The 26,733-nt window shown below is 38.0% G+C and overlaps 1 protein-coding gene across 1 annotated transcript; it reads right to left on the bottom strand.

Moving 5' to 3' along the window:
* Nucleotides 1–753: 753 nt before the first annotated feature.
* kcnj3a (potassium inwardly rectifying channel subfamily J member 3a) lies at nt 754–26,115 on the bottom strand. Its single transcript, XM_068329149.1, has 3 exons — nt 24,865–26,115; nt 23,716–23,932; nt 754–2,632 (listed from the first exon to the last, which is right to left on the bottom strand). The coding sequence occupies exons 1-3, from the start codon at nt 25,540–25,542 to the stop codon at nt 2,040–2,042; spliced, it is 1,488 nt and encodes a 495-aa protein (XP_068185250.1). The 5' UTR covers nt 25,543–26,115; the 3' UTR covers nt 754–2,039.
* Between the last annotated feature and the right edge of the window lie 618 nt (nt 26,116–26,733).

Below are 26,733 nucleotides of genomic sequence, written 5' to 3'. Positions count from 1 at the left end.
ATAAGGCAAGACCGACATACAAAAAAAGAGTACAAGCAGTCCATTGTGAATGTTCTGTTTTGGGTTTTTATAAAAGGTCTGCAAACTGTGTCATCAACTCTAAGAAGATACCATCTGTATCTCTGCCCTTGAGATTTCTGACTGGGTTTTGGTCACGTTATCTCTGAAAACACATGTTCCATATAGGCCAGCATCGAAATGTAGTGGATCATCCAATAACAAATATTTAACTGGGTTTTATGCAGTATAAATGCACAATTGCAGAAATGCATAACATTCTTTAAAATCTATTATTAGAATTTGACTAATACAAGTCTCATACCTGTAAATTAAAATGAACTACGGTGAGCAGCTTGTTAGCTTGGGTCAACTTCACCTGGTTACTCGGCAAAACAGGTAGCTCAATTCTATTGGATGTAGCAAAATCTGATTATTAGCATGTGTCATGCTAATTGTTTAATTAAATATATATTAAACATCTGGACAGAGCCAGGCAAGGGGCTCATTCAAATATCGATGCTAGGTTAAGTTAAGTGGCTTCTCACTGTAGTAACAATTTAAAATGCAGAAATGAGAGCTTCTCCATCAAACCCTCAAGAGAAAAGCAGATAGGTGTTTTCCTTAAGTCAAACTATGCATTTAAGCTGAAAGGTTACAATCTTTATGTGCACATGTCAATATAATTAGTGGAAGATCCATCCGCACAATCCTATGCTAGTTTTTTACGGTGAGCATTGTTGGCCTTGCATCTTTTTGACCATCCCCTGTAAGAAGAATATAAATAACATTGAGTTGAACTGGTAAAGCATGCATTACATCTAGTCAAAGTAGTAAAATGTTAAACAGTTAAGTTCAATCTTTATTCCTGAAGAGACTGGGTATCATACAATGTCTAATGCATTTAGAGAAAACCAGATTTCATGTCAGGGATTCAGTAAACAGAGTGAACGTGGGGCAGTGGTAGACCCTGTGGCTATGTAAAGATTATAGTCTATATAATATTATTGCTTTCATCATAGAGGAGGAGTTTATAGGCCCTTAAGACAAAGGTTATGATTCGGTTACAGGCCCACCTTTAAATCTAACCAGTAACACATAAGTTGAAATTCTAATAGACCGTTTCTTATGACCGAAAAGGTCTACTGAAGATCAAGTTTATTTTGTTATGTAATACAAGAAAATGACTGAACTACTGCTGGAATCCTTTCATTGATGAAAAAATGCCCATAAAAAGTCTCTATCACTGGATCTTATGTAATAATTGCATTGTGCTTATCAAGTACAAGTGTTGACTCTTTCAACTTAGGTGTTACTTTAATAAGCAAGTGAAAATTGAAACATTGTGCCCAGTGATGTATTTTCAAATGTGAAACGCATCACTAATCATCATATTCTTTATATTAACCGATAAAGTCATAACATTGCACATGGTAAAATAGTCTGTATATGAAATAACAAAATCCAGCTGTGAACAAACATGGTAATGGAAACAAGGTAATATAGTTAAGGCTAAACATCTTTGTCTATTACCTTTTTACCTAAGTCAATAAGAAGAGCATGCAATCAACATAACATTGCCGCAATTTTACATTAAACAACAAAAGCAATCAACTCAAAACAAATGTATGTGCCTTTCATCACCACAAGTTAGAACCATGTCTTGTAGATTTTCCACATGGTAAATCATATGGCTTTGTGCAAGTTTCACTGTAAGTAAGTTTGTAAAATAATATACTGTTAAATGTCATGCCAGAAATTGTTGAGATTCTGTTCTACATGCGCTGTTTGTTACATGCCAGATTGTGCTAATTGTACATTGTCTTAAAAAAAAAATATCAGAGGTCTTTCATCATAGCTTGTACACGTACATCCAGGGACAAATGTGCTCATTTCCATTCCCCTAATTCATATAAGGTATCTGTGCACATATTCCACATTTCTGTTAATATAAGAATATTGTCCGTTAATAAATAGGAATAGTACAAGGACTTCAGGTAAGGAAAAAGGTGAATGGCAAGAGTTAAGGTACATTGCCTTGTTTATGTAAAGCGATCTGAATTCATCTTTCTGAGTTTGGGTGGCAGGTGTCCGTCCATCCTGCCTCCTCCACCTGCCAGTCGCTGCAGCTTAGGGGGTAAGTCTGCCACTGATTTACTCATTGGCTCTGTGTTGATCTTTGACGCCTTACCACCCTGTTTATCATCAGAGACACCTGGAACAGAGCTGATTCGCTGCAGCTTCATGGGCAGATCTCCAAAGCTGTAAGTCATCTCTGAAGTGGTAGAGCTCATCCTAAGTAGCTTCTTGGGCAGACCGTCCCGCCCTGTGATCTTCTGGAGCTTGGTTGGCAGCTTGGTGGTGCTGTCATTGTCCTCCAGGGTCTCCAAGCAGTCCAAAGAGCTGTTCTTCTCCCCGCTATTGCACAGGGATGGAGCCATGAGCGGTGAGGAAAGGAGTAGAGCCTCCTCTTGCTCCTTCACACTATATGGAGGAGTGGGCACCTCAAATGTTGCATGGAACTGAGAGTAGTCCACCTTAAAGAAGCCCTCCTCCAAGGAGATGACTGGAAAGAAGCGGTGTCCCCACAGAACCTCATCTTCAGTGTATGATGTCCTTGCTTGGCATGTCATCCCTGTCAAAGAGAAAAAAAACAGAAAAGACATGATGACTGTCAGGGTTGTTTGAACAATTAATGTTGATTCAGAATGATAGCTAATTATGTGTCATTGTGTTTCCACAACCCAGCTAAGTAAAGAATAACATTGAGAATAAAGTGTTTCATGCGTCTTGTATTAAATAAAAAAAGCAGTAGCATGTTTGGCACAGTTCGATTAGAATCCACAATATGGCATTGTCCATTAACACGTCAGTTTCAGATTACAAAGAAAACAAAAGTGCCTCAAAAAAACAAGTACTTACTGTATAAAAACGCCAACTGCCTAAACAAACAGCTAAATTGATTTTTTTTTTCACCAGGCTTTTCAAATTGAATGTTTATGAGTAATTTTCAGCTTAATTTGAAACTAATCAAAAGTACAGCTTAGTTATTTAGAATGAGAGTTACGGATAATTATTTCTGGTTTTATATAACAGCTTTATGGATCTGAAGCTCTGCACGACAAGAGATCTCACATTTAAAATGCACTCATGCAAGCAAAACACTTCATGAACATTGCAGGTTCAACATTCATCAGTCATCAGGAACACATTGTCACATTACACAGTGACCTTACAACTCAACATCTGAAATCACAATTAGTGTCACTCTTATTATGGAAGCGTCTTATGCATTTATGTTTGCACCACAAACCAAGTTTGTATGACAACAAAAAGAGATTCACTTCATTATTACTTGGACTATGCTGCTTTATGTATGTATACTTATTCTGAAATATTCTTTAGCAGCCTGTTTTTGTTTTGTTTTGGTTTTTTTCAATTTTTGCCTAGAGTAAATCAAACAAACTAAAACTAAAGCAATTGCAATAATGTAACACAAAACTAGAATCGTACATCTAGAGGAGATATAAGGTGGAAATAGATGGAGACAGAAGAGACTATCATGAAAATAATAATAATTGTTGACAACAAAACAAGCACACTGCCTTTTTAAATATTTCATCTATAAGGAGTGATAAGTACTCTAGTTAAAATGTTTTGACCTGGTTGACGCTGAAAATAGTGTTAAAAGAATTTTGTAATCCTTTTTTCTTTTTTTTTGAGGAAATAATTTTTTGAACGTTTTAATCTACTTTCAGGAGATATGGCAGTACAGGAGATATGTCCTGTTTAATGAAAGTAGTTAACAATATTTGAAACTCCCTAATGTCAGCAATCTACTACTTGACCTGAACACTGCATTTGTTACTGTTAACACACCTAATAGTTTAGAAAACATATTTCCCCATATAAAATAGCTTTTTTTTAAGCTCTTACATTCACAAAAAAAATTGTTTCCATAAATGCCTAAATTATAAAGTTTCCTATGGAATTCCACAGGGATCAGTTTGGACCAATATTCCCTGAGCCACGCAGAGAAACTAATGCATACTTTGTAAGCTCAATTATTATCATGCTCTCATTTCTGAGTCTAGCAAAGAATGAAATAAATCAGATAATATGAATTCAAAGGGTTGCCACACATGTACAGTAATGACTAGCTGTAGATTGTGTTTCAATACATGCCTGTTGCACCTTTATGCTGCCCTAATGGTCTTTTAGAACACAATGAAGGCCTGATGGGGTGCCACATTGTTCCAGCTTTTTGACACTTTTGGTGGTAGCAACAGCATCAAAACAGGCTTTCTTATGAATGAAGTCCAAACAGGTGTGACATTGTTATAAAGTGCTCAGATATGCAACCTACCCCAGGGGAATGTAACTGTGAGGTAGCAAAAGGAAGTCTGTTACTATAAGGTCAAGCACAGAACAATGACATGCATTTTAACATTGCACAACAGTGTGATACAATGTGAATCCATACAATGAGGTGGTGTTGTGACATATTAGGCCCTATCAAGTTTAAAACACCAAATCAGTCACAGAGAACGAAATTTGTTTCAAAGCTGTTGCACAGTCTGTCTGTCTGAAAGTAGCAGAAGACCAAAAAAGAGCATGTATGTCACCTAAGTCTCTACATTGGTTGACTGTTTTTGCATGAATTTTAAACTTAAAAATGCTTTATACACTAAAAAAAAAAATGGAACAATGTAGCCTTGTCACTGACTGCATGTCAGAAAAAACTTCTGGTTTTCAGTTCAGACCCCTCAGATCCATTTCGTTCTCTCTTACCTTTCCCTTGACTGAACTCGACTGGGAAAGCCTGCCAGAGGATGTGGCAGGCTTTTCCAGGAAAACTTAAAAACTAAAAAAACTAGAATCTCCTTATTTTATCATTCTCTTTTCTAATCATATCTTTGATTATGTTTTCTCTTATTCATTGTTCTTTTTAACAATGTATTTAAGAATTTCTATATCGGAGGGTGGAGTAAGGAGAAAAGAAAATGGGCATTGTGATTTAGACCATAAAAATACAAAACAAATGGACTTTCTGCAGTAATTAACATATTTAAAAAGTTTTATTTTAAAAGTTAAAACTTTTATACTTTTATTTGGGAAGTACTGTATAGGAACTAGTGAAGATTTTTTTTTGCAGATTTATTAGTTTTGTTTACTTGATTCTGACCACAAGTGTATAGAAAACAAGCTCCTAGATGAGATACATATAAAAACTCATAGCAGCAAATGTGTTTAACAGGAAGAAGTTCTGCATCTTGCAGTTGGTAGAAAAGAGCTTTAAGGGTTTAAGGGTTCTTCCCTGCATCACCTAATTTGCTACTTAAAGAGTTTAGTCCTCACCTTAAGCTTGGCTACCAGCAACAAATGATAAAGGATTAATATAATTAAACTGAGCAAGAGGCAAGCCCACAGGAATAACGGCTGCAGACAAAGACATCAAGAGGTCTACCTCACATACTAACATTTCAAACAGCGAACAGCTTCCTTACTCAATAAAGGGCATTAATGTATTCCAAAACACAATAAGTAAGATAAATAATCTGTTATGTAATATTGTCAGCTGGAAAATACCCTAAATGAGTGTGACAGTTAATTTCAAAGTGTTAAATTCTGTCATTTGGAGATTACAAATTAAAACAAAATATCCTATTTGGCATGGTGTTTTTGTGTGTGCACCCGTAACTACGCTTTGCAAATTTGCAAAAGATAGAAGATTATGATACACTGAATACATTTTCCCTCTCAGGGGACTCTGAATTAAAACCCTGCTTAAAAGCTCCCCTCATACACTCAAAAGCAAATTAATGCAATTTGCAAAATCAAGGTTCAAATTAATGATAAACAACATTTTTATGCAGTCATTCAATACATACTAGTGAATGTTCAACACTATTCAGCAGCTGTGATAAGAGCTGCCGCGTGTGTGTATGTGTGCGTCATATCACATTGCTTGCACACAAAGCTTTGTACATCTCAACATAGTTTACATACTGCTGAACAAACAACTTTCAGTCCTTATCAAAAGTGAGAATACAAAGTCTATAATTAGGTTTGCATCTAAAAACAAAATTCATTCCATCAGTCCTGAAAGCTCTTATTTCCACACAGATGAATGGCTTGGGGGCCCCCATCTTTACGCTTGTTGGTATCTATGAGGAAATCAGCGACTGCAGTAACTTATTATCGCATCTTTTAATTACCAGCTTAATATTGTTGTAGCTATGACAGTTGAGTTCAAACTAAGGAGGAGGCCTCGTTTTGCAGCAAGGCACTGCTGCTGATTGTGTGGATGTCATTACAGAAACTTGAAGCATCTGTGATCCTGACAAATTCCCAAGGTCATAAAATAATTCAGTGATAACTGCTCCATACACAATTGCAGATGTGCAAGAGCCTGAACATCAATTAGGGTATTCAACGCATTACTTCTGCACTATTGCTTTAGACTCTGAAGGCCTTAGGCATATAGAAAAGAGCAGCTGTGAATAATAAAGGGTGAAGCTAATGACAAATTTATGGAAAAAGTGAATGAGAGTTAAGTGTTACTAGAAATATTATTATATTGTTGACACTGAAGACGTCAAAACATAAATATTCACTGTTTGGACATCAGCAGATCTACATATGCTGGTTGTGATGAAACTGAAAGAAATGATCAAATTCACTTTGTGTTTTTCTGTTCAGGTAAAAGCTACTTACCACTAGAAAGATGCTATATCTGCTTTATTGGACAGTACAGGCAAGGCTGCATTATTAACTGGACATCCATACAGTAAAGGTAGAATTAAAGCATCACCTGTAACTTTGCTGGACTATAATAAGAAAAAAGTGACATGAAATAAGACAAAAGGTTGCAACAACAAAGTCCGCAGAGCCTAATCTGTTGATAATGCTCTATTGTTTCTGCAGATGATGCATGAATTACTACAAAACCCTATGTGTATGAAAACCCATGAACCCTGGGGCTGAACCGGTGTCCTCTCACTCCTTCTCAATCCCTCTCTCATTCTCTCTCTTTTTCTTTGTCTTCTCTGTCCCTCTCTCTCTCACTCACACACACACAGAAACACACACACATGCTCAAAATAACACTGATTTTGATGGTCTAATCAACTGTACTGTTCACGTTAAACAACACTGTGTACTAGACATAATAATGGTCATTTCTCCATCTTACATTTAATTTTCATGCATTATTCAAGGACTAATGCTTGAGCCATGCATAATTATAGACATGGTTGCATCACATATGTATAAATGTGCTGTTAAAGACCAGCTGTTCTGCAACACCCACACTCATATGGCTCACGGTATTAATAGGCACAGGAATGGTAATGAACCATGGGCCATTGTGTTCACTGAGGCCACGACACAGTTCGATTTGTGATGGAGATTTACACATCAACATCAGGCTGAAGAATAGACAGGGTCCTTAAGTTGATGATGAGTACTGTTAGGTAAAAATATCAAGATGAAACAATAAGACCTTATTTTGGAAGTTCTACAGCTGTTGAATATCATTCCTAAAAATAGGGAACCAGTTTAATGAGAAAATCCATGTCGGTGTGTATTTTGTATTACTGGTAGAGGCTTATGTAACTCTAAAATACACGCCTGCCCGGGATTCAGTGTTTCTATGGAAACAAAACTGTAGGAATGTGTGCATGTGACAGCCATAAACCTATTCGCTGCTGAGTTTGGTCAAAAGTAACACAGAAAACACAAAACAAAAGTCTCACCCTTACAAAACAGTAAATTAGAAACAAACACTCAAACTGTTTAAAGAGGATTTTGTATGGATTTTATGTATTGACACAGGGCATCACCAGAACAAATCCTTCATTTTTAGATTAGAATACAAGTTTAAAAAAATGTACTAAGAAATACATCAAAAATATCACTTAAATATTTGGTGGCAATATATTGAAGTAAAATCTAAATACACAACAAATGGCTTTGTTTCCTATCAATTGAATTAAGTGAATTTTCTCAACAAAGCAAGCATGAATATGTATTCCTGCATGTTACAGAATTTTATGTATAGTCATATAGTAAACTATGCAGAATTAAGAACTCTCACATGATGCCTTTGTTTATTTTGTCTACAAATGTATTAGTTCTTAAACTGTATGAAACTGTCGTCTCTCTAACACCAGAATGCCACACATCTACTGATCTCATATGAACAAATACAAAAATACAAATGGAAGTTTGCTGAATTGAAAGCATGATAGTGAAATGTGTTTAATTTATTGATTATTAAACGTTTTCTACCAGTAAATATCATAGTAAGACCAGTGAAATGCTTAATTGCTCCTACATTAGAAAAAAAAATCTCTGTGCACATGTTAAGTGTCTCTTATGATGCCGATTTTATCCTTAATATGTGAGGCTAGTTGAAGGCTCAGTATAAATTATCATCCTTTGTCAGTGTTTCAAAATAATCAACAGAAGTGGTTTAAAAAGTACTAGATTTTTTTTTTTTATTTGCGCAAGAGTTAATATTATTTATTTATTATGGAAGTCAGTCTCATTTGCATACCCTCTATACACACCTCCCCAGTATTGCGTTAATACCTCATCCTCCTCTTATCCAATTATAACCTGTCACATTCTGTTAGCGAATCACTTGTAAGCTAGCAAACTTTAAATTTGCTCTCTCACTCTTGTCCTTCAGCTGATGTTTCAGTTGGGCAAGATCCACCAGCATGTCATATTAAAAATACAATCTCACCAAGCAGCAAGCTCCAACTACAAACAACTCAGTCACCTGATATCATAAGGAAAAGCACTCACATCAGTTAGCTTCAAAGTCAGAGAAAGATATTAATTTCTCAATCATGTGTTGGAGGTGCTTTTCTAGACCCAGATTTCTACCTGTATCAGCTTCGAATGGTAGCCAGCCTCATCGCAACTCACTTCACTGAAACACCTTTCAGTACAAGAGCTGGATGTACCAGAAGAACTGCAAAACATACCACAACAAAAGAAGGAGAGAGGGGCCCTCAACATCTACCACACAGGCTACCTCTGCCACTCCAACCAATTTCATCAATTTCAGTTCCACTTGAATACCCGAGGCCATTCCGCTTTAGGTACGCAATCCCCTTATGTCTTCTTAGTCACCACGTAGTGATGGGTGAGACCTGTCCAAACTATTGATACTCAGCTCCAAACAATCAAAAATGCTTTAGCCTCACTGTCCCTAACACACACCACCCTGCCTCCATCTAGTCTCTTCCTTTAGCATGCAGTATGTTCCACAGAGGCATCACACCATTTGCTGGCGCCTGCCATCACTGTGCCCCTGCCAGGCAGGCCCCGTAATCCTCCCACAACAATTATCTCAACTTGCTTGAGATCAAAAATTCAAAAGCAAAGACATCAATCTGCTCAGGCTTAGTCTACTGTCCCTTTAGAGCAAAAGGTTTGTAACCTTCAATAGCTTTTGGAAATACAGAGGCGAATTTTTCTCTGTTCATCCCCCATAGATGAATTAAATTAGATGCTTATCCAGGCTGACCTTAAACTCAGATATATGAGGAATCTTTTTTTAATCATCATTGCGAGGCTTTTGCATCTAAGTGGCATTTCACAATTCATAATCTTAACATTTACCTTAAGGGGTCAACCCTGGACATTAAAATCCTCATAATTCTCACTGAAAGTTCCAAAGCAGTTTATGATCTATGTAATTTAGGCACACTCTGACTTTCTCTACCCAATGCTATAACTTCTACCACATCCACCACAGCTAGAGAAGTATCTCTGATACAAATTTTTCATGACTAAAAGTTATGTCATAGGTGGAGTTATTTACAGGTTTAATGGGGAGACTGGACTTTGAGAAGCTTCACACTTTTCTACATTGGTCCACTGACACTTGACCCCTGCATATTTCCATGAGGCCCATGATTCCAATATGGCCCATAATTCCCATTCCATTAATAACCCTTTCCGTCTTTTCAATAATATCCAGATCAGTGACTCTTCATCTCATTTTAATTCGGGGTTGTTCCAAAGTTTGCCCAGAGTTCCTCCTTTCAGAAAGATAAATACTGCTAGAGGGAATTTCTAAGTGGTTCCCTTCTTCGATTCCTGATGGTGAACACCCCATTATGCCGCCTGTTTTTAGTGATATATATATAAACTATTTTTTTTCATCTGTACCTTTTCTTGCTTGATGGGCTCATCATTCTGTCGAACTTAAGTGAACTCAAATCAATTAAATCAAAGATGCTTTATTAGCTCTGAAGATATTGGGAAATCCAGCAGCACAGTTTAACAACTGTACAATACATGTGGTCTACGTATAATTATAAGGAAGTGCAATTGACCAACTTGTGCAAATATGTGGACAATGAAAGTCTCTACACAGTCCAGCAATGCAAGAAGTAGTTACCATCATCGTCATCATCATAATCATCATATTTAAGTGTAATCAGTCTAGAGTCAGCCAAAGTGCATGTGTGAAGCATCATGGAATTCAAGGCTCCAATTTCCTGTTTGAAGCCATGGTGAAATATACACTTCATTTCTCTCTAAATTCTGCATTGCCATTTTTCTGACCTTTTCTGATAATCTAGTGAATAAAAACTGGTTTAGCCTTTACTATTAAGAGGCTCATTCCATCAATGGAGACATTCCTATTTTATGAATTCACAGCTAATTCCCTTTCGTAGCAGTTTAACATCTTCCCTGCTCAAGCATTGGCTTTCTCTGCAAACTGTCTCATTCAGGCGAACATGCCTGCTCCAACATGGCTACTTCCCCTGCACAGTTGTAGCTATTCAGTTTTACTTTTTGTTCATCTATTTCCTCTGCATCATTCAGCCATTTCACCTCTGCCATTTGCCCCCCTCCCCACATCATTTAAATATGCTCTATTTGCTGTCATTTAGCTTTTGTTTCAGAATTGTAAGATCCCCACCCAACGTCACCCCTTTACTGTCTCACCTGGAGCGCTGGCCACCTCCACCTGAATCCTACCATCAGGTGGTCCTGTCACAAAGTCAACCCAGTATTAAGATCCACTCTTCGCCACCATCAGTGTTCCTGACCGGAAGTATCCTTTATGATGATCTAATTCCTGCCACATATGCACAAAAGACTATACTCCATATTCAATAAACTGTATTACTTTAATTGTCTATTCTGTTGTATTTTTGTTCTTATTCAGTGTCGTGATTCTCCATTCTCTTTCACCAGCACTATCACCAACAATAGAAGAAGTGAAATTGTCATCATGAATTCCCTCTACTGTATCTGCTCAACATCGAACAGAAAATAGACTAAGTTAATGGCTAGCTAGTCAACACAGTACAAATATTTAGCTGCCATAGAACAAAATACAATCACTAAACAGTTGGTGGAGACCTTCAGATACTAGCAGAGCTAAAAGGAGTGGAGTGTGTAGTGGACAGGCATGTAACAGATGGCAGGAAGCACAACTTTGAGTGAGTATCAATGCTAAGAAAGATGATGCAAGATGTAAAAATGCTTTTGTGCTGGGAGCATTTGACCGATTTAGTGGTAGAACACAATCATGCCATAAATAGTAATAGCGTAGACTAGCCAGTGATATTGCATTTAGTTGTTATGTATGCTGTAGCTGATTTTATGAAGCAGTCCATTAGTGGTGGCAATACTCTTAATAGAATTAATACAACTAAATATTTTTATGTATTTGTTTTGTATGGAAGTATGACTTGAGTTTGACGTGCATATACATATGTATATTTAAATATATATACATGGACTACTAACACTGAACAGTTTAAGAATAAAAGCAAAAACAGAATGTAAAGTATATGAAGCATTTTAATACCATACAAGAAGCAGAAAGAAAGTAGAGGGTAATTAAATACTTTTATTTTGTTCGTGTTGCCTTGATTTCCTTTCGATTATAATATGGATGCATTTGGGTCCCATTCCTGCCCGCCGTGACAAGTTGACAGACAGGACAATCCTACACAAGTGTGAAATCCCTTCAGAAGTCCCTCATCCTGCGAATCCACCACGCCGTTTGCTACTCTTCTGCTTTAGGTGATATCCATGCGACAGCACGAGCAGCATTATAATAATCTTCTGCTGAATCCAGGAGTTCAAGACAAATATAGAAAATGGTTCTTATAAAAGGCAGAAAATATAGAAAAATGTAAATATTTACTGCATTGACGTGTGTATGCAAGTTTAATTTGTTGTGTTTCAATGAAATCTCCAGCCACTGAATTTAAAAAGAATGGAACACATGAGACTGGAGTCCTGCCTGCCTATAGATCACATTTAAACTACATATGCGTAGTGTAAGAAATATGTCAGTCTTGAAGCTGATTCTTTTGGGTGGAAAAAATAGACAGTAAAGAGCTACAGTTTGGAGATAGAGGCTCTAAATAAATGCACGTTTCCTTGATAACACAGAGTTGGCTGCTACTCTGGTCTAACAAAGTGAAGCAGCTGTGGACCCAGTGGAGTGACAGCAGAGATAAAATGGGTTCTTTGGGAGCTGGAATAGAAAAGCACTGTAAACTCAAAGGCAGCCTGCCAGAGTTTCTTGATAGCAGGTGAAAAAAAACAAAAAAACAAGCAATATTCACAGTCTTTGTCCAAAAGAAGCTCATCCAAGCTGTCAAAGCTATAGGTTCATATCCGTTTGGTGCCTGGCTCAGTCAGGATCTTAGCAGCAAGTCTGCACTTGACACGCTGGGGACAGAATAAAGTCAAGACAGAGAATGGAGAAAAGAGGTCTACGCTTCCTCAGCTCTGTCAAACATTGAGACACAATCTTTACATAGATTTGTAGAAGACAATCAGTGCATTTATGATTCACCAACCCCCAGGCTCCAAGCAAACTCAACACAAACATTAAAATTGACCTCTATGTAAAAAGATATTTTTTTTGATGAATTCTAATAATACAAGTCAATGAATCACTCCACTTTAACTTTGTAATTTTGTTGTATATCTCTGTAAAATGACAATAATCAAGCTTCTTCTTCTTCCTTCTTTGTTCACAAAGCCTTCTATTTATTGACAGAAATCACAAATCACCTCCATCTCTCTTTGGTTCTCTCTCTCTCTCTGTGTGTGTCTGACTCTCTTTTTCACATAAATGACCACACACGCATACTTGCACACACAGAAATACAAACTCACTCACCACTGCAGTGCTGTCAGCAAAGTCCTCCGACAGTCTATCACTGCTGTGGAAACAGCTCAAGTGTTACTGATGAGAAAAATGCCAGCAAAAAACAAGCATGACGCTCTGCATACACTGCATACCACCAGACGACACCATCAAAGATTTATCCAGTCACAGGGGCCAAGGCTATCCACAGGAATCCATTAATTATATCAGCAGGCAGGATTGTGAGGAGAAACAATTCAATTAATTATCAGCTTCTTTTTTTTTCTTGTAAAACATTAACTCTTATTCTAAAAGATGATACATGTTGTAAGGGCAGTGTGTTTAGAGTGTTTTCGGAGTAGAAAGTTCAGTCCATAAGTAGGAATATTTTGGTCCTTAGCAGTTTGGTCTTGTCTTGTTAATCATTTTTAAATGGAATGTTACATGGAACAGAACAAATTTCAATTATGGAGAATAAACAATTTTGATAAAGACACTCTTATTGCAGCTAAAAGTCCTGTCTGATCATCTGTTTCTATGGTGACCATCATCAAATGGTAAAGTAGGAAAACGCATAAACATGCTGTGACCTGTTTAAGCAGTTTGACTTTTCAAAGAGAGAAATAAGTCCCCTCACTCTGTTAAAAGCTGTTTTGGTGTGTGATCTGTTTGAGAAGGTGGCCTCCAGTTGTTTGCAGCTCTGATGTTTATTCCACCCATGCAGCAGTGGCTGAGCAATGAGAACAAGGATGAAGCTGACAGAGGGAAAAGGCAGGAGAAATGCACTCCTGTGGGGGAGGGGAGAGCTTGGATGCTGAGGCAATTGCTTGAGTGTGGAGGCAGTTGGAAAGGGAAGAAAGGGGAGGCAATGGGAACAGGAACTGCCAAGCTTCTCCATACATGGTGGGGTGTCAGGAATGCCAGAGAAACATATGGACGTAGGTCACTGACACAGCCAGGAGAGTACACGACTAATTGAAGGCAATTCCAAATACTGCATTGAAGGGAACCAGTAAAGTACAGCTATCAATGAATTTCCTTTAACCATCATTGGTTTTTATAGAGAAAATCACCCTGGGGATGTATCCAACTGGTACTGGCAAAGTCTCTCTTCATTTTATATTGAATGCAATAAATGATCAACAGTGTATCTGTTCATATACAGTTAGAAAGGTATAGTTTAACACTGATGCTTTTAAATAGATAAACACCAAACCTGATGGAAGTTCAAATGTAGTGGGCTTTTACTTGTGCTGTTAACATTAATGAGATAACACTTGCAATAAATCTAGAAACTTTAATGCAATGTTTTTTTTCCCTGATAATCAAAATAATCAAACCACCAAGTTTGACCTAAACATCGCTGCGTGTTAACCACAGATGACACAATGACAGAGAAGACATCCCCTAGTGTATTGAAGTTTCACTTTAAAAGGCCCCCAGATGGAAGTTTAGGGAAAAAAAGTTTTGCCGCATATTGCATTGATGTGCTGTCTTTCCACTGAAGCACTTCAAATCGAGGTATCGTCTTCAATAGCGCTCGCAATGTGATCGCGGCAGCGAGGAGTCTACCCTGCAAAATACAGAAGACCTTGACTCCTCTGGTTGATATGAGGAGTCACTGGACCAGCAGGTACACATGTGCCAGAATTCAATTTCCAGCCTGCTGAAGGCAGCACTGGCACTGCAGGAGTACAACAACCTAAGCTGAATAAGACAGGCTGGTAAAGTTATAGTCATAACTTCTGACTAATAGAATCAATGCAATAGCCACTTTATGGCAAACACTGCCTGAAACTGTTTGTACTTAGTAGATTCTACGTCTAATTGAGAAATCCTAAAGCTGAGATGTTATTAAGCAAAAACACTTTCTTTCCTGTAATCAATTTCCTTGGTATTAATCTATTCCAATGCCAAATTTGTATTTGTATTAGTGCAACTCAAAAAATACGAGTCAATAAAAACTGGTATTTTGAACTTGTGACTAATCACAGTTAAGCAAAACAAATTATTATATGACTGATGATAGATTGAATCCAATTTTCAAGCAATTGACAGCACCAGATTTTATGTGACCTATTGCCCCATCCTTCCACAAAGTTTGGTGGAAATGTGTTCCAAAGTTTTGTGTAATTAGAGAAAATATGAAAAATGACTTATCCAACATTGTTAAGGAAGTTATTTTAAAAAATCTTAAATCTGCCATCACTCTGGATCTCTACCGGCATTTACTGCATTCTTGCACAGCCGCTGCTCAACCCACCCATGATTTTGCAGAATACAAAGTAAAATCCTGCAAAAAGAGATGAGTCAGGGCATAACCCCTGTAACAGAGGTAACGACTGAGAGCTGTGATATAAAATTGATCTTGGTTATTGAATGTACTAACTGGAAGTCATGAGGAGAAGTTGGAATGGGTGAGACAAGAGAGATCTCAAAAGATCTAAGGCTGAGATGGTGCTAAGGCGAGGGAACTCATTGTCTAGAGAGTGTTGCTTGTTTGTCGTTTGAGTTTGAGAGCAGATTATTCCTGTGAGCTCAAGCATGTCTGAGTGACATAAAAATGAAGAGACTCCCCAGAGGACAGTCTTTTTAGAAGACATGTTCATGTGTCCTGCATGTCAGGTAAGAGCACTGGTTCTCCTGCAATCAATGGGCAGTTATAGCTCCACCAATCAATATCATTGATTAACACTGTGAGAATTGTACATTATAGCCTCCTCATATCCTCATAAATAAGTAGAGTCACAGCATCATCTTTTATTGATATGCAGCACTGTGTCTTGAGAGTGCATTGTGTATCTACGTACACTATATATAACATTTAAGTCCACAGTTTGTTTTGTAATACAAAAATAGTCTCACAATGATGCACATACATATTAAAATGGTAACTGAGTTCTAGCCAACTATTTTTAACTCTGGGTTGCATAACACCAAGACTGAGGCAATGCTGGGGAATACGTTTCTGATGCTTTCATCACACAGATTCAACCCAGGTCCGGTGCCACACCTCTTCTACCAATGATTTATTGCCATCCGACAGGGGCTGGATAAATCCCTAAAGACACAATTATGGTGTGTCCCCCCCCTCAGGAAGCCAGAACAGTTCATCTAAAAGAGATAATGAATCCAGAGTGTCAGAGGTGGTTCCTTGCAATACCCTTTCCTAGAGTTCATCCTCAGTGTAATTCCTGTATATACAGTTCACAAAAGAGGTAAATATCAGATGTATTCACTTCTGATATATGAAATTACAAATGCAAATTTCGATTAATTGAAGTAATGTGTGTGTTAAACCAGGCTTTATTATTGCACAGCAGAATGTTTAACAGATGCCAATAAACAAAGAGAGAACAAAATATTGTTAACACTTTTATTACCTTGCTACTAAACTCTGTGGAATTTATAAGGTTCTGATTCTTTGTTACATCCTGTTTCAGTGTGATGTATTTTAATTGTCAGCGTTCGTGTGTTCGTTCATTCGTTCGTTTGTTCGTTAGTCCACCAAATATCTTCGCAACCGTTTCAGATAGAAAGATGAAACAAAAAGCACATTACTCGGGCGGCAAAGGGGATGAAAATGAGATGATGGCCTTGACCTTGAGAAAACTAGTTCAAGGTCAAATTGCAACTTTTGTACACTCAGGAACCAGATAAGATGGAAAGACGAAGAAGGCCAGTATAAAACCATAGATCAAAGCTAGTGCTTTGATCAGTGACAGTAGGTCAGAGCACTAACTTTGATATTTGACCTATACAAGTAGGTCAGGTTAAAATTTTGAATATCTGAGGTGTCGTGGGATGTTGCAGTCTGTGACTGCCTTGGTTTATTTTTTAACTGTTTCATGTGTTAATTCATTTCTGGGAGGATTTTTACGAGGTAAATTTGGTTCTTGCTATAATATACTAAACAATAATGAAAATAAGCAATTTGTACAGTATGTGCAACGAAATAAAAATACAGTCTAGTCTGGTGACACCATGAAAGCTCGTACAGCAGTTAGTCAGACCAACACTTCCCTGGAACCTTATTCAACACATTAGTATTCATTACAGAAAATTTTTAATACATTTCATGAGATAATACAGACCTCCATAATTCTGTGTTCATTCCTGACAAATTTGTGCACTGAAGACTTTGAAGAGTAATAAGTTGGCAAGGATATGAGATCTTTTTAATATACACTTACACAGTTTTGATGAACAAAAGAATGGGCTATATTTCAACAAGAGAACTCTAAGGTATCAAACAATTGGCTCCTCGCCGACCAAGCTCAGCAGGGACAGACACTCCTCTCCTAAGTTGCCACCCTAAGCATATCAGTTTTAATTAGAAATTCCTACTCTTACCTGTTCTGCAGTTTTTCCTTACCCAATGAAGCCACTTTAACCCTTTGACCCTGCAGGGATGTAGAAAGGAGTGTGTCACCAGGGGGAGAGGACATGCTCTCGGTGTAATGATTCCAAATGAATTATGGTCAGTTTATCCAGGGAACAGGAAAGTCTTTCACAGCTGGTTCTCAGCTATGCATAGTTCACTCACGCCAGCGGGGCTACAGCCTCTTGCTCATATGATTGAAACCATTAGGCTTCTAGCTCAAGAGAAAGTTTTCATTTCAATTACTGCTGCTGATGATAAAACACAGATCAGGCCATGACCGGCTGTCTGGCTAATCAGTGGCAATAGATGTTTCCAATTAATTATACTGGCTGTCGACTGGACAGAATCTGAATCAGTTACTAATACACTGAATTTCATCTGTTAAATATGTTTTCATGTGAAACAGATTTACAACTGACTATGAGTGTATGTTGCTAATATTCCAAAGGTATTTGATTTGATTTTATTATTGCAAATTGATATGCTTAATCATTGAACTTGAAGATCTAGTTATATACAGTATGAGAATTTAAATCATAACACTACCATATTTTTAAAAAAGTGTAAAACTACACTGACTATCCATTATGGAAAAATGTTCCATTATGAAAATACCGCACAAAAAAACACAAGAATAAACATTTTTAGATGAAGACCCCATGACTATAAAGATATACAAAAAGCATCTTGTCACTCACAGACACACTTTACATTGAGCACATAGTTGGAATACAGTATTCTTAATCTATTCCATAAGTAAGAAATAGGTAAGAAATAGAGGGGGCTGACTGAAACCTAAGAAAACAATAAAGCCATGACTTTATCAAAAAGTAAAGAATACATTCAGTCTTCTTTGCCCAAAATTACTCATAACCAAAATATGACATTTGCCATCCAATATACAAATTTGGTGTGAAATCTTCTATGGACAGATTATCAGTCAGTTCAGGAGGCAGAGAGAGTCTGCCTGCAGTACAAATGTGCTGTGTCACCAGAAAAGTGAAATAACCTATTCAAATACACAACGCGAGCTGCGTTCACCGTGAAGAACACTTACACAAGCTTCCTAAAGAAAAAAAAAAAGTTTTGCCAGGAATATTTCTAAATGTGATATTTCATGAATTTCATGGCAAGTGTAGTGATCACACACCAACCATTTGCATAAAAGTCACATCACTCTGAGGAGAGGGAAAAGGAGGTTTATGGTGATGATAGAGTTTATGAATGATTGCTTTTCATAGCTGGAGAGTGAATTTAAAAACACTTTGCAGAGCTGATGAATAACTTAACACTATGTTTTCCCACCATGATAGACCCTAAACACTTTATAAAATGTCAGGGATATACTAATAGGCAGCCAGAGTTCTTTCTGTTATGTAATGAAAACGAATTTCACCGTGGAACAAATCATCAGCTTGTTCATCTTTGTGAATTAATTTTTCTGAAATCTAAAAACAGGCTCATCTCAAATTAAATAAATGCCCATTGAATCTTCTGCAGCATTCAAGTAAAAGTGTTGTGGTATAACTGCATCCTGCACAAATCCCAACACTGCAACTCCTGAAATTAATTTAGTTACAATACACTGATTAGTTTCATGGTTGGAGGAATCTAAATGTCTGATACTAGCAGCTTTAGTTTATTTTGGGTTCTCAAGAATCACTTTCACTAATGAGCAAACTGCTTCTGGCTGGGTGGTTAAGCCTCTGTAATGGTGAGTAGCATTACTGGTGTTAATGGGAACTTATCTAATCTTCTGATATCGTTTAAAGTGCGCATGTAGCAGTTCTGAATGAGATGAGGAGTCAAAGTCAGGTCAGCCTTGTGTGGTGCTTTTGATTTTTTTTTTTTTTCACACGTTCATTATAAACATATACGTATACTGTGAGAGTTCGTATTCACCAATGGCATGTTGACCTGTCCTTATATGGGTGAAATTAGTTAAATTAATGATAATTTCATTAAATGCTGTGTGATATCCCACAATGATATCATGTCCATTTCCCTCCACCAAAACAAATCTTGATTGAAAAGTGGCAAAGAGCATATAAAACCAGTCCAAGCAAATAAATCTTGCCGTTCATGAGACTTGTGCTTTATCTATACTCTGCAATGACTACAGTTTTGGTGCATCTAATTTTTTGCAGTTGTGTGGAAAATATAACCTTCCTTCATTTAATACAAGAAGAAAAATTATATTTTCGTTTTTTCATCATTTTATCTCCATTGTTTTCCACTGTTTGACATTTGGCTGGCACACATTTAATTAGTTCATCCTTTTACCACCCTCTTCTTCTGCAGTGATTTGACAGTACCAGGCTGGAACATTAGTGCCAATAGCTGTTTATTTTGATGACGTTGCTTCTAATAATCAAATAACACTTATGGGTGAGGATGTGCATCAAAATGACGTTTCTTCAATTTATTTTTTTCGGCCGTTTAAAACTAGTGCTAACTTAATACAGTATATATGTAACTACCAAGCTTTACCAGGACACCTCAGTAGATCAGACCCATCATTAAATAGTTGTGCTCTTCATTTTACAATGGTAGGCTGGAGTTACTTCTGTGACATTTGAGAAACAATCATTGTGTCTCAGATTGTATATTTACATATTTAAACAACACGTAAGTTCAGTATCTCAAAATGCAGTGTGTGAGTTCCTGGATTCCATTCAAAAATGTGTGCATTTTAATTTATTAACATAATTTATTTTTATTCATATTTTGATGACGCCCTTTAAACATAACCACAAAATGTAATGCTTTAATCAATAACAACAGACTATTCATTGCAAAACAAATCAATGAGCACTTTATGATTTATTTAACCCTATTTTTGTCATTTTATATCATCTCTTGTCTGAACACCTGTCCTGCCGGCACATTATTCACATGAATATTTACATGAACAAAGTAACAAGGGGTTGAATTGCTCACACAGAGCCTTACATGCATATTTGCACTGTAACCACAACACATGTCAAATTCAAGGCCTGTGGGGCATATCTGGCTCATTTCACGTGGCCCATGAGAGCTCGGAAAGAATACAGCACGGACAACACAATTCTACAGAATCATTCAACAGAGTCTCCATAAACTGCATGTCCTCGATAGCTGGATGCTACATGTAGTTATACTGACAACAGCATCTCAATACCATATAACCATTTTCAACAGGGGCCCTTCGGTCAAGTGTTCATACCTCAAAAAATAAAAAATATCCAAGAAATTAAATGATGCCATGAGAAGATGATTTAATAAGAGATGGGAAAGTGAACATGTTAATGCGTAACAAGGACAAACTGGTATATTCCCCTTATTGGGAGGCATTGACACCAATAGTTAGGGATTTCAGTTAACAGCCGCACTTTAACAACAAATGTGGAACCAATTAAACTGAAATAAGCCACAGAATGAAGTGGGGGGGAAAAAACTGAAGACATGTAAGGCAGCAAGCATTCTCAAAAGCGAGAAAATGAAGCAGCAGTGAAAACTTCCAATATATTGTGACTTGAAAAATCAACAATATCAAGGTGTTTTTCAGGAGGTGCGTGTCTGAACCAGTGTCTGAAGAAGTGTCTAGCCGCACACTTCAGCATCTGCTTTCCATTTCTTTTGCTACATTTCTGCTTTCCTTATCATTCCTTAAAAACAGACTTGTTACTAAAGCCATTAACCACAGAATTATTAATGTCGTTAATTTGTTAGATTTATATTGTTAATTATATTGAGGAAACTGGTCCTCACAACCCTGCTGCAGTAACTCTTGACATATTTGTTGGGGTTGTAGATCCATGTCGCTTTAATTGATTGTCTGAGAACAAATCATTAGTGCTGTTAAACCAAAATTTGTTACTACAGTCGTCGTGAGTGATTGTCTCTCCCATCTAGCCTGTTATTCAACGCAAGCAGTCAGATAGTGTGTGCGGTGCATCACTTACAATGTGATGTAATGCCAATTTATCCTCAGCAGCACAACTTCCCACAGCCGTGTTAGGAAACAAACTCAGTACCACAAAGCCGCAACTGGCATCACTCCAGAGGAACGAATGCTGCAACCAGACATCCTACATGCCTCTTTTGGAATATGCATCTTACTAAAGTGGTGATCAGAAATGTTTTGGGCTCCAGTTCAAAGAAAGAGGAACAGCTTTTGCCCAATTTATCAATGTGGAGATTGTGAGGGGTTTGCTTGATATAAAAATTATTTTCTTGTGCGCAACTTTTGTCAGTTCATAAGCTTGTTTCTCTTTGTGATGTCTGTATACAAAAGGCTACTATGTCAAAAAGGCTATACTCTGTTATTATCTTGTGTGAAAGACACAGATCCATTGTGATTGTGCAGCTTTAATACGCAAAGGGAGAGTATTTTAACTCCAGACAGTGGTTTTCCAGACAGACCAACAAGAAAACATAGATCTGGCATGTTGTGCAGCTTCTTCACTTGGAAACAACAAGCCTCATAAATATTGCAGCTTATTCTTTCTCTGCAATCACCTGTTCTGGCGAGCACTTCATAGTACAGTAACGCCTCCATGTGCTCTTTCATATTTCAGAAGGAATCCTCCTTAATATCAGATGATGCTTCTGCAAAGCAATTTCATTTCATGTTCAGCATCACATGTTTGCTTAGTGTATTACTGAAATTGCGATATGATTCCTGTACCATAGGAATAAAAACCTAAGTTTAGGTGCAGTGCTGCAATTCTGAATACTCAAGGAGAGGTTGCCATGGAAACAGAGTTACATTGGCCAGAAATGAAAGTGTCTGACGATTTAGACTTTCACTGTACATAAATTTTTAACCATAGATTGTTCTTACATTAGCTTTTCCTCTAACATCACATAACAACAACGACACATACAGTACATTTCTGGGCAGCCAATAGGTGAGCGGAACAATCCAACCTAGTTCAATTATAAACTGAGATTATAAATGAGGACGATGCAATGAAACACGCTTCTGCCACCATCACTGCAACGCTATGAATGCACGGTAATAAACAATTGAATTGCTTTGCAATGCTGAATAGTTTCATACCTTCAAATTGAACCAACCTGTTCACTGATGCAGACAAGCTCAGGATAATCAGCTGCATGTTACAGTTACTCCACATTTTTACTGGCTATTATTTTAATGAATGGGTACAGTAAAGCAGGAACAAAGCAGGTGAAAAGAATCACACATTCAGACATTAAGCACACAGAGTAGTCAGAATCTGCAGATACTAAATTAACATCCATATAAACCATATACAGTACGCCATAAAGTGAAGAATACATCTTCAAAGAGACTTCAATTAACACGCACTAAATGTGTATCAGAACCATGTATTACAAACTGGATAGTTTTGCTCACTGATGACTGCCTGTATGTCTCCATGTCACTTTTCCATATGCTGTTTTCCCTGAACCAGCCTAATACAACTGTTCCCTCTCAAGCCCTGAAGGAGCTCTTTCCACACTATATCAGCTGTGTCAAATAAACGGTTGACTTTAAAATGACCACAGTGGTAGAATTTTACTTGGGGCATTATTCATCTTGAGCAAATGGAATTCTGTAACTCCACAGGGATTTTAGAAAGCAAATTATTATCCCCTTTCAGAACAGCAGCTACAATAGGTGAGGTAAAGCCACAAAGGTGGATGAATGAAAATTGTTTTAGATGAGAAAAGAGAGAGAGAGAGAGAGAGAGAGAGAGAGAGAGAGAGAGAGAGAGAGAGAGAGAGTGTGTGTGTGTGTGTGTGTGTGTGTGTGTGTGTGTGTGTGTGTGTGTGTGTGTGTGTGTGTGTGTGTGTGTGTGTGTGTGTGTGTGTGTGAGCATATACACACACACAGATACATGTTCAATATTTATATTTATCAGTAAACTTCCTAAGAGACTGATAGGGTTTTAATACATGCATCATGTTTTTTAACATAAAATAAATGATCCATGATTCCTAACGACCACTAAGTCAAAGCGTTTTTCCACAGAAACACAAATCGATAAATGAAAATGAAGAGCTCATGTGTATCAGCTGTTAACATCTGTTAACACTTCAGTAACATTTATGAGCTCGGTTGCAGCTAAACACAACATGACATCCTCAGCTCCTGGTCATACAGCCTGCAGTCTCAACAGACAGCAAAGCAGGCTCCAGGCTGTCATTTTGAGAAGTGGGCCAGTAAGTGTTGGTTACTCACCTGTAGTCTCTACTATTCCTTCTAGTATCACCACAATTTCAAACTGCTCTGTTTGCATGGACCTCTGGGAGAGGTCATAGAAAGGGCTTTTGGTGTCGATCACATGGCAAATCGTCAGTGGTGAGACGAGAAAGAGCTGGTCTGCCCCGGTGCTGAAGCCCACGTCCAGCTCCAACTGATCCAGCGGAAGAAACTCGCCTTCGGGTGTCTGGCGAGACTAAGGAAGCACACAAGGAGAGACAAAGATAGAGGTGTTTGATGGTGAAATGAAGGGTAAGACAGCCTCACCTGCAGCTTATCAAGAGGTTTGTGTGAGCATTTCACATTTCATGTGCAATCAGAACAACAAATCACCTATCAGAGAAATTACTATCATTTTCACGGATGACATCTAAATGAGGCATCTGTCAAAAATCCACCCCAGCATCTGATTTAGAACCACACAAGATCTTCAAATGAATCATGAATTAAATCAAATTACTACATTTCTCATTATTGCATCATGATTCTTCTGTGTCAGGATATGGAAACCAGAAACAAGTAAGTTCTTTAAAGCAATTTGGATAAATCCTACATGATTGCAGTGTCTTTGGTATAACGTACTTTTAATTACATCTTCCACTGGTACATTCTTTGTAGATTAACTTACAAATATATTTAGCGTGTATGCTTTTTAAAGCTTCTTTCACATGTTTATTAGAGAGTCATGTGAAGCCAATAGAGAAATCCAATCCAACAGCAGCACATTTAAACTGGGTTGTCACGCTTCCACCAGTTTTAAAATGAACCTAAGAAGAATGTGTAATTCATACGTTCCCCAAGATGTATTTTCCACTTTGTTGTGGAAAATACGTCTTCAGAGAGCTTCATCACTTCTAACAGTATGTAATTTGTGAGAGCGATGAAGGGCCTTCTGTGCTTTGGTGTGATAAATGATTAATTGTCTTCTTGCTGATTGTGGTCATCGGTTTAATGCAGAATGATTAGGAAATTACTTAAAACTATTAGAGGCTTAGTGGCTTCATAAACAGTTAAGAATAAACTGGAATATCAGTGTGAGGAGGCCTATCAGCAGCTCTTCAAGGATGTGACAAATAATGGAGCATGAATGCAATATTTGCCTCCTGACTTAAAAGTAGCATCACTTACTTTCAACAATTTGCAGCGGATCTGTGCAGAGACCATATGGCTGTTACGCAGGTTGCCCACCCTGAACATGAGAGTTAGTTTTCCATCTCGCATAGAGATTGCTGCGTGTTCACTGAACATCAGAGTCTCGGCCCTTTTCTTGGGTTGAGACATCTTGATGAACATGCAGCCGATCAAAAAGGCATCGACGATCGATCCGAGGATCGATTGGAAAAGAAAAAGAATGATCCCCTCGGGGCATTTGTCTGTGATGTATCTATAACCGTATCCTATAGTGGCTTCGGTTTCTATGAAGAAGAGGAAGGCAGAGGGAAAGTTATAGACATTGGCCACACATGGAGTGTACTTCTCATTGTGGGCTTTGTTGAGGTCTCCTCTGATGTAAGCGATGAACCACCACATGGAGGCCATGAAGAGCCAAGCCACTGTGTAGGTGAGGATGAAAATAAATAGATTCCATCGCCATTTCAAATCTACTAGTGTTGTGAATAAGTCTGAGAGGTATCTGCTGGTTTCACCACCCAGGTTTCCATGCTGGACGTTACATCGTCCATTCTTGTCCACGAACCGCTGCCTCTTCCTCTTCTTCTCTGGGGGCGGCTGATTGAATCCAGACCCGCTAGATGAGGTGGTCACTACCTGATAATCGTCCCCAAATTTCTTTCGAAGTGCAGACATACTATGATGACAGCAGCGAAAGAAGTAACAAAGGATTTTAAGGTTGTTGTTTTTTTAAAAAAAAGTCAGGGTTGTACTTTGCTGCAGTAGTCAGTGCCCGTGCGCAATGTCTCCTGTTCAGAAATAAGGCGATAAAAGTGCGCTGTCTAGTCTCCCAGTTAGTCCTGCGCTGTCCCTTTTCGCCACACACCGATGTCGATACACTCTACAGCCATGGAACATCAATAGTGTATGAGTAGTTTACGAACCCAGAAGACAGAAGCCATATGAAAAAAAAAAAAAAAAAAAAAAGACGCACAGGATAAGGTATCCAGACGCACCAGTCGCAGTCCAGATTTTACAGGTTTATCAGTTGCTGCGTCGAGGATCACTCGTCCCCTGTGGAGGACTGGGGCTCTCTGTCTGTCGACCTGTTTCAGAAAAGGTAACCACGGAGTAAGTTTCCAGGCGCAAGTTTAAAATCCTCTAACGGCCCGTAAAAACACCAATATCTCTGCGTAATTATTCACTGGAACACAAGCTGTGATGTTTCTGTGCGCTCTTGTGGTGGAGATTACTTGCTTCCCGGTCCTTCTTTCGAGATCTGCACTCATAAAAGATAAACTGCATCCAAGCATGTGATTGTAAAATATAAAAAGCCGGAGGAAGAAAATCACTGTCCCACTGTCGTCATGTTTGACTGCGCGCATCAACGCTGATTGTCGGGCTCCCTTCAGGCTCCTATTCCGCTCGCTTACACGACTGTCGACTGGATTCTCATGGTTTCCGTGGCAGAGGTCCACCAGATGCTCTTTCGGGCTGCTTCGATCCTTCTTTCTCTCTTCGATTTCCCTGTGCAGCTCCTTCGTACTTCCAGGTTTCCAATGATGCGCTCACTGCTGCCTAGTGGTACTACAAAGACAGGCAATTTGGAGGAGGAGGAGGAGGAGAGAGGGTTTTCCTGATTTGACGTTATTTTGTGCAAGTGATCAAATAAGTGGAGCTGCATCTAAGATGCCACAAAGATTTTCATTTGATCACACTGTCTATGCTTCAATAAGAAAGAGCGGGCCTCCGGCTCTGTGTGCCAATCACGATGCAGAACAAATAGTAGACGTTTTCTTTGCAGCATATGTTTACATTTCAGAAACTCCTCTCCTCTGTGGTGGAGAAATCGGTGTTACAAATGAATGTTTGTTTTCATTTTTTATT

The sequence above is a fragment of the Antennarius striatus genome, chromosome 12, assembly GCF_040054535.1.
Source record: "Antennarius striatus isolate MH-2024 chromosome 12, ASM4005453v1, whole genome shotgun sequence".
Lineage (NCBI taxonomy): Eukaryota > Metazoa > Chordata > Actinopteri > Lophiiformes > Antennariidae > Antennarius > Antennarius striatus.
Note: the sequence above shows the minus strand (reverse complement) of the source record. Positions and strands in the feature narration are given on the sequence as shown.